Source organism: Genypterus blacodes, unplaced genomic scaffold (assembly GCF_046128005.1).
Source record: "Genypterus blacodes isolate CSIRO-AG114 ecotype Tasmania unplaced genomic scaffold, CSIRO-AGI_Gbla_v1 ptg000067l_1, whole genome shotgun sequence".
Classification (NCBI taxonomy): domain Eukaryota; kingdom Metazoa; phylum Chordata; class Actinopteri; order Ophidiiformes; family Ophidiidae; genus Genypterus; species Genypterus blacodes.
In genome coordinates, this window is record NW_027466879.1 from 4,876,373 (window position 1) to 4,885,903 (window position 9,531).

At 39.5% G+C, this 9,531-nt stretch overlaps 1 protein-coding gene across 1 annotated transcript in view; it reads right to left on the bottom strand.

Annotated features, from left to right (window-relative positions):
• Positions 1–9,531, bottom strand: part of LOC143004535 (protein diaphanous homolog 3-like) — a 115,097-nt gene that overhangs the window by 103,568 nt on the left and 1,998 nt on the right. The window contains exons 2-5 of the mRNA XM_076155498.1: positions 8,011–8,147; positions 3,307–3,339; positions 2,587–2,754; positions 488–592 (exon numbers count right to left, since the gene is read on the bottom strand). Coding sequence (XP_076011613.1) covers positions 488–592; positions 2,587–2,754; positions 3,307–3,339; positions 8,011–8,133 — 429 coding nt within the window. The 5' untranslated portion in view covers positions 8,134–8,147. The remainder of the gene's footprint in view (positions 1–487; positions 593–2,586; positions 2,755–3,306; positions 3,340–8,010; positions 8,148–9,531) is intronic.

Sequence of the window (9,531 nt, forward strand, 5' to 3'; positions counted from 1 at the left end):
AAGCAGGTGGAAAGTAGGCAAACCAATAAAGCATATTTGAAACTGAAATGTAACTAAATGTAATCAATTACAAATGCTGGGAGTAGTAATTGCACCATTAATATTTCGAGAGAAGGGATCCATAGCATGCTGCCGTGATTGTCTCCTTCCTAATCGCAAATCTGTCTAAATATATGAATAATTGTTGACGAGATCTACAAATCAATAAAACGATAATTTCTTCTGTTTTCAATCCCCATTCTCCCTCATGTTGTTTCATTTAAAAAATATATATAAATTGTTGCAATTATGGAGTGATTGGGAACATAATTATGGACTGTTACAAATAAATGACATTTACACAGAGATGTTTGATTCCAGCTATTGATTATGATGTTTTATAGCCTTTGCCAACGAATAGTTATGCAGCAAAACATATTGCAAAATAAAGAATTACCAAAGTCAAAAAAACATTCAAAAACTTTTAAAGTAAAAAAGTAAAACTCACAGTTTTTGAGGCAGTAAAAACATACTGTATGACCATTTCCCTCTTTATGTTCAGGCATTTGGCTCTCAATGGTGTCTTCTTTTCCTCATTTAAATTCATGTCCTCCTGCAAAAGAACAGAGGAAAATGGTTCATCTTAATCATCATTTTAATAAGATTTCACATTTCATTTCATTTCAATTGATTGTGTTTTTGGGTGTTTTCTGCATACATAATTCTTTATTAAACGTGAAAGTCTTCTCCGTCTGTGCCATTACGATCATTACATTACGATCATTTGGCAGACGCTTTTATCCAAAGCGACTTACATTACATTACCACCCTTCGCAGAGGGGGGAGCAATTGAGGGTTCGGTGCCTTGCTCAGGGGCACCTCGGCAGGGGCTCGAACCGGCAACCCTCTGGTTCCCAAGCGGAAGCACTACCCACTGAGCCACTGCCTCCCCAAAGTGAAAAACAAGAAATAAGGGGGAAAAACTTCAAGTGTACTTCAAAAAATCACTTTTGCCACAATGTGGGCACCCAACCAGCAGATGTAGCACCTCAGAGAAAGAGCACCAACAACAAATGACGAATGAAAAGCCGAACTTAAGGCATTAACCCCTGCTAATGTGATGCTAACCAAAAACCAACACAAGCAGCTCCATGTTAGTGTGGATAAAATGGGATTAGCCCCCTTGCATTCATACTTTTTGTCATCGGTTATTCTTTATCATCAATCATCGAGGTGCCCGGTGGAAATAAAGCTGTGAATTGCTGCAGCATTGCAACTGGAAAGAGGGAAGATTTATAAAGAATTAATTGCAAAGAAAGCACAGCGAGAGGAGGGAGACGAAGTGGAGAGGCGAGTGGCGGTGAATAGACTAGAAGGAATGGTAAAGACAAATAACTGAAGCTTTGCATCATAATGCTGGCCTGAGAGGGGAAGACCTGCTGAGAGGGGCTGAAGAAGGACAGGCTTCAGGTGAGAATAAGGGCTGATACATCACTGGGCTTCATGGTCAGGTCATTGGTGTAAAATACAATGTGTTCTGAACCAACGTAGCCCGGATAAATAAAGGAGAGGGATAAAATAAAAATGAAAGTAACCCAATTCTTTGTACAAAACAACCCAAAAAGACGGTCTAAAATGCTGGGCTGTGATATCTGTGGCTGGAGAGACGGGGTTACTTTATGAGGTGACCATTTCTCAACCAGGACAAACCCTCTAACATCAGATACTATATCATTGGTCTTGTTGTTTATTCTGTTGTTGTTTTACCTCATCTATCTCTTTACTTTTGTGCTGCTGTAACAAATTCCCTGAAATCAATATGAGATCAATGAAGTACAGTGTGTCCATCTATCTATCTATTGACAAAGTCTCAAAATGTTATGAGTACAGGTTTTTTCAACAACATGTATGTATTCATTAAGATCATGAATAATCAACATATTCCGATATTTACAGGGTTTTTTGATCACTGAACAAATGAAATCATAAGTAAATCAATAAATTATTACATATTATAAAATCGTTGCAGGGTTGTTTTACTTTATTCCGTTACAAAAGCAAACACACACAGGGAACTTTGATTATGGAAGAGAAACTCTAAGCTCCTGTCCAAACATTGGAAGCAAAGCTCTGGTCATTGACCCTTTTCAGACCAATTTCAGTTTGGTCAAACCACTTGTCTCAAATCTACTCCTCAAAAGAAAGCTTTCTACCGACTTCTCTCAGTTCAAAGCTTCTGCTGTTCTGATGCCCGATACCGCCTGACCAGCAATCTGAGTCAATGCCAATCCACCAAACTCAGACTCTGAGAGGAAACACTCTTCTACTCTCCCTCCTGTCAGCACAATGAATGACTGCAGTGAATACCCCCCATCCCCAGTCGGACACACACACTAACTTTGTTTCGCAACCAAGCCCTCAAACCTCTGCAGTGTAGCTTGAGTTATCCATGTGTGATCTGTCCCAACGCCAGGGTCAGCATTACACTTGATTTTAACTATGTACAGTATATGCATATGCCCTTGTATGAGATCCTTCTATGACAGTTAGTATGGGGGTTTACATAACAGAACTTTGATATACTGTGCAATAAATAAGAAAACATACCATCATCTTTTCAAAAAGAGACAAAATCTCTTCTTCTGAAGTGATCCTTGTTGAAAGTTCTTCATGCTGAGATGTTGTGGCCCAGTCACTAGGGTTGTGTTTAACATGCGACAGGTGTGGGCGCTCCTTTTTACTCCCCGGTATCCGAATACTGGCGAATCTGTCCAGCTGTAGAGCAAGAGAGAACAGAATTAAAAGAGAGACCTCACCCATGGATTTACGCAAAAGCGGTGTAAGATTTTCAACTTATGTAAAATGTTAATACTTAACAAACAGAAAAGACAACACAATTAGCATGAAAACCAATAAATGCTGTGTGAGCAGAGCAAATATAACATAAAGTGTGTCTATCTAACAACTACGTACAATACACACACTTCAATACAGGAACTTTGTACTCTGCAACTGTATGTCACTGTATGTTTGTCAGTGTCACATTTTAAATTTTTAATGAAGATATTTACATTTTTAATGTGGATATTAGATAAACACCACTTATAACTTGGAAACACAATGAACACAATGCAGTCCTGTTTGTTTACTTAAAATTCAAACTATTTAAACAACTATTTAATTGAATTAAACACAATGAGCACAATGAAGCAGCTTTGGGTATATGCCATTATCAGTAGGTAGATTAGAACATGTTTAAGAGTGATGTTAGATGTTGCGACTGAAAACAAAGACAAAGAAAAAGCAAAGATTTTTTTTCAATCTTACCACATCGTCTGTGAGGTTTCTAAAGTGTTGCTGCTGCAGATGGAGAAAAAGAAAGCAAAGATAAGGAGGGTTAAGTGATATAAAATACATTACCTTAATACAGTCACAACATACTTGATTTGTTTTAGACTACTTATTTCTTGTGGGGATTTTTCATTTATGTGCCTGCTTTCTGTTTTGCATTGTTACCTTTTGCCAAGAAGGTTATGTTTTTAGTTGTGTTTGTCTGTTAGCAGGATTTGATTGATTTGCAATTAAACTTTGTTGGGGGTAGAAAAAAGAGCCACACTGAACAGAAAATGTTGGCATTGTGGAAGTGTGGAAGTGTGTAGGTGTGTGTGTTGTAGGATACATCTGGTTGCATGTAACAAATGAACAAAAACTGAATGTGGTAGAATTCCTCAAACATTACAACAGACCACTCAAACCCCCAGAGATGTAAATCAATACACACCAATGTTTTAGTTACATACAATTGACATGAACCTGTCAGTAAGCCATCCGATTAAAAAGTTTTCTGAAATTACCATTACACAGTTTTGTAGAGGATATGTCAGGAAAGAAATCGGGGGGTTGCCATTTACCAATTCAACAATCGGTCAAGCTAATTGGATGCATGAAAAAAGACGAGGTTGTCAAAACCATATCTCCCATGCCTACACTTTGACACTGCATGCTAAAAGGAGGCAAATATTTCAAACAGAGCTAACTAGTGTTGAACTGTGACACCGACCATAGATTAACTGTCGAATTGTGTTTTATTGCTGACACTCAACATTACAGTGTAACAATTGTCAGGGTGTTCATTATGAAAAACAGGTTTCTTATCTTAACACACTGTCATTCATTACTAAGAATTAACATTTCAACACTGAATAAGAACCGAGTGAAAATAAAGAAAGTAATGCAACTGCAATTACAAAAAAAAAACACAACATTGCTCTTTACGTTTGCTGATCTCGATCTCAACATATTGATCGTCTCTGTAATTGCTGGCGATAACCATTGGGTTATTATCTGTATATCACTTATCAAATAAAAGACCAACTGAGTAAGACTGGATCTCCGCACTTGATTAGAAAGGCTGTATTCAATTATCCAGGAAGATTGCACACTCCTGTGTTCATTTAGAAGGGCATGCACAGTATGTCGACAGTTGAAGTCATGATCAATAAGTGTCTGATAGGAAGAGATCTTCACAGTGGATGAAAAAGAATTTAAAAGCATTATATGAACTAAAAACAACAGTGCACAAACAGCGATCATTTAGAAAAAAAGGGTTGGCCAAAGCTTGTAAAGTTAAAGATATAAGTAGTCTATTCAATCATACACATTCTGTTTTCGTGTTTCGTGTTATGATGGTCTTATACTTTCTGTTATCGCTCTTCTCCATGTCAGCGCACAACGCAGGACCTAGAAACAGATTATAGTTCAACACAAACACATTCCACAAAATGCAATGTGTTACTTCCCTTGATATAAATATGTGGTCGAAGACTTTGTATCAATCAGTTCAATTTTCTTTTGTTGCTATTCAGTTTTGTAACTCAACAACAACAAAGAAGGATTCCTCCCCGAGTGAAGTACCTCTCCCAGCCGTACTGGCAATGGGATCTCTGTCTGACTGTAACTGCAGCAGTGTGAAGTGGTTGTTCTCTTAGAAATGGAGAGCCCATGGCCGGACTTGGGTGACAGTGTTGAAGTGTGTATGTTTCAAGCTATGATCTAATCCTGTTTGCATTGAACAGGTCTACTCCCAAGCAGGTCTAACATTATGTTACTATGACAACAACTCCGACGAGCTCTGCAAAGGGAGAGCGCTCCAGGATCATGCCAAATGACCAGCAATTAAATCCTGCTAAGTCATTACCCTGGGCTAATGAATAGGCCCTCGGTCTCAGTCACCATGCCGCGAATCTAAGCTATTAAAAAAAGTCTTTACAGAAAAACAAAGCTCACAAAGATATTGCACATTAAAAGGCCTATTTATTTAAAGACAGACGCAGAGAAGGGTTGAAGAAGTCACACAAAAATGGTCAGCAGTGTACCAGTTGTCACCAAAGAGAGGGATAGTAGGAAACAGAGCCAGCAGGGGGAGCTACAGGCGGTGTGGGTGGGAGAAATTGTGAGAGTGGCCGAAAGGAGATGAGTGAACATCTGGTTACAATGAAATGACAGAACTAAATGGAAATTGTGGTTGTCGAAGAGCTTCCTAAACAGACAGATGGTTAGCCAGCAATGTTATTGTGATTATTACGTTCTAAAATCTGAAATCTCACCACAGCAAACCTTCTGTTTCAGTGGATGAAACAGGGTGGCCTGCCAAGAGTAATTTGTACATGTCAGTGGATTCATTTCACCTTGCTCTGTTATCACCCTATTCATTTAATTAAACTCTGATAACATCTTTTTCAATTAACTGAGACAAGTTACCCAACTCCTGCTGTGAAGAGAAAAAGGCTTATTTACAAAACATCACACAAGCCACCCAAGACAAACAAGAGAGGTACAGATAGTGAGAGGGAGGCTTCATGAAGGTCATGGACAAGGCAAAAAGGCATCCTAGGGATTTTACTATATTTTACAGATTATTATGTAGTCTGCCTATTTTAAACATATCATTACCTTGTCATGACTCAGATACTCTGTGTGTGAAGTTGTCTTACCCTCCTCCTTTTTGTTACTAAACATATTACAAAAAGTAAACACTAGGATCACCAAGTTGAAAGTTCTTCTATTTGCCAAAACAAAAACAGCCGTCCTAATATTTTGTGGGCCATAATTGTACACCACTACAGATAGATGCCTCTCCCAGATTTATAGATACATGTATTAATTTGAAGTGACATGACTGGGCGTCTCAAGACGCTGATGTAGGTTTAACAGAACAGAACTGACAAATAAGACTGAATTCAGCCACAGAAGCATTATGTCAGCGTCAAAATCCAATGGCATTGCCAATTACTGCTAAAAATCCCTCAGCTTTGAACAAGAGAGACATCCATTACATTAACAAGCTCATAACACCTTGTGAAAGCCCAGAATGAGAACCAAAGGAAAGATTTCGAAGACCTTTGATGTGAGTCAGTGGACAGTACTTTCTCATCTTTCTCTTGACTCTAACTTCTCATTCAAAGCCAACACCTCAAAAGAAACACTGACATGTTCTATGGGCACGTTTCCTCTTTCACTCAGGCTAGAGCTTTAAATAAGCCACCTAACAAACAGTAACTTGTAGCATTAAATATTTTCTTCCAGTTGACATTATGGTATTGCACTGCCATCTACTGGTCATGTGGTGCACATAAATCATGTAGCATATTGTTACAAAAAAACATTTCAAAGGGTTTTAGATGTTAGAACTGCTTGGTAGCAGGATGTCATATTTTAAATTAAAGAGAGTGAAAAACTACATTAAAGTTTGTGCTCGTCTGGCTTATTGAAACATTTGTTCAGGTAATGTCTGTCTTTCAGTACACACAAATGTGAAATGCAGAACACTTGTCTGCTTTTTGGCATTTTGTTCACCTGTTGTTGCCATATTTAGACTAAACCTAGAACAGTGTAGTGTGTTTTCAGCGTAGGGTTACACACTTAAATTTGTTGATTCAAATCATCAGTTGGAGGATCCTAAAAACAGGTTCTCACTTGGAATGTCGCCTTCCTAAGGCATCACATTGTCCAAGATTAACCATTAAAACCAAATTTGGAGAATAGGATAATGGTTATCAAAAGGATGAGGAAAGTAAAAAAACAAACAGCTAGTCGAGACTACGGAATTGTCTTGCTATTGTGTCACCCCCTTTTTTTACATACATAATAATCTATACTCAATACCCTCAATATCATGTAATCTATCACATCATCATTTACTATGATGCTCAGAGTTCAGTCTGCATCTCCCTTTATTTGTTGCTGAATATTTGTGTTGAAGAATGAGCATGCGGTTATGAAACATTTTGGATGTTGTTTTTAGAGAAGAAGTAAAAAAGAACATGACAAGAACAACCATATGTGATACACGCGCGCGTGACAAATAAAGACTTTGGACTTTGAAACAAAGCGACGCATCTTCCTGTCTTTGAGTGTTTGTCTGGCAGCGTCACCCTGTAACTGGCTGGGTGATGTAACCGGCACATACCAAGCAGAGTGGCCGTTGGTTGGTAGTCGGAGGACGCACAGGGATTACTGTAAAGGCTAAACCATGAGCTAATCCTAACCTTTTGATTTGCTGCCTGCAGAGCAATGTCAACAGTAAGTGAAGGCGACTGAACACACAGACACAGACAGTTGAAATTCATTTATAATACCTGAAATTAGCTGAAACAGACAGGAGGACTGCACAGAGTGGGACAGACAGGTGGGACACAGAGGTGGGAGATAGGCTGATAGACAGAGGGATGGGGAGACAGGGACAGACAAAATGAGAGAGGGGCAGACAGACAGACAGGGACAAACACAGACAAGGGCAGAGGACTGCAGGGAGGGGGAGACAGGGACAGACAAAATGAGAAACAGACTAGGAGAGAATAGGGGGGGAGCAGATAGACAGACGGGGGGACGGGGAGAGACACATGGACAGAAGGAACTGACATGGGGGGAGCACAGCTGACAAACCGACAGACAGGTGGGGGGCGGCGGATGAAAAGAAGGGAGGGGGCGCTGGTAATATAACTTATAACGCACTAAAACCGCTGTACTTACAAACTTGGGTTTACGGTCTCCTTCGTCCAAACCCGCCGCGCCGTGATGGGAGGTGAAGCCCTTCTTCTTCTGAGATTTCCCCTCTCGCCCGGTGTTTGACTCAAACCGAGGGAAGCTCTCCATGGTTTAGCGACAAGCTGACAGTAGCGCAGACAGTATCCAGTTAGCAGCAGTTCACCTTGGCAAATGTAGCAAACAGTCCAGAGCAAGCATCCTTTTCTATAACACCGCCTTTACTTCCGCGGGTTAACGTATGACTGCAACTCACTCCGTGCTGTGTGAGGAAGATAATAAAACGACATGCATGTTTTCTGGCCGGCATACGCCCAAACCCCGTTTAGCCACCTAGCAACTTAGCTACACTACACTTCACAGGTGGCTTTACCCAGCAGCGCTAATCCAATTTACGGACAGCCGCGTACCGTTGTGTTTCTGACGTTTAAACAAACTTCCATAAACAATCCGTGTTTTAAAAGACTAACTTTACCACTAAATAAAGCTGTCAAACGATATAACTCTGCCACCTTACCCTTAAAGTTGTTAAATTCAACAGCACCGTTGTTGTTTTTTGACGGACCCGCGCAATGACGTTATCAGATCTACGTATTTGATCCAGCCAATAGTGTGACAGAGGACAGAAGCTTTCGTCGGTGCCGCCCTCGTTACACGTAAGAAGGCATATGATTGGCTGATGCGCATTCAACCCGCAGCACGTCAGGAGCGATCATTTATGGTACCTGGAGGTGCTTAAGTGAAGAGTTTTTGCAGGGTTTTTCAGACTTAATAATATCACGGTGGAAATACGTTCTAAACATCTAAACATACAAATGCTATAATCACTTTAGTTTGGTCAGCATTATAACGCGTCGCAACGCACGTTAACTCTCAAGTGTCAGTGTAACAAGCGCATTGACCCAACAAGCATTTTTTGTGACATTTAAGATGGATAAAACAAACGCATTTGCATTACTTCATCGACATTTGTGGGCGTGGAGGCAATGTGGAACGATTTTAAACATTTTTCGATATTTTTTTACTGATAGTGTCCTTCTTGGGATCAATACGTTTTCTGAACCTGAAAACAATAATAGGAAAAAAGTAATTATACTTAACAGTAATACATGTTACAGATGTGTTTTGACTAAGGGTCTTTAAGATAACCACTCAGTATGGATGTTTTGGGCCAGTGATCCAGTATATTTATCCATACCACTATATACTATGAGCAACAGGCTGGAACACAAATGGATCAAGATTTGTAGCAGCTTGTACTGTATCTGCATGCGACCCAAGATGTGATTTGTCAGGTCCATTTGTAACAATTTAAAAGGACTGCAGCTTGTAACAGGTGTAATTTATAAGACACAGATTAAAACTTAATGTCACAACTGAACCAAACTTTCAAGTATAAATTTTAATTCAAATTAGAGTTTCTTAAAATGCATGTCCCAAAAGACATTTATTTCCTGATTCACAATTGAATAGCAGTCTGCATTGCTGCCAACAGTAATGTTAACACGT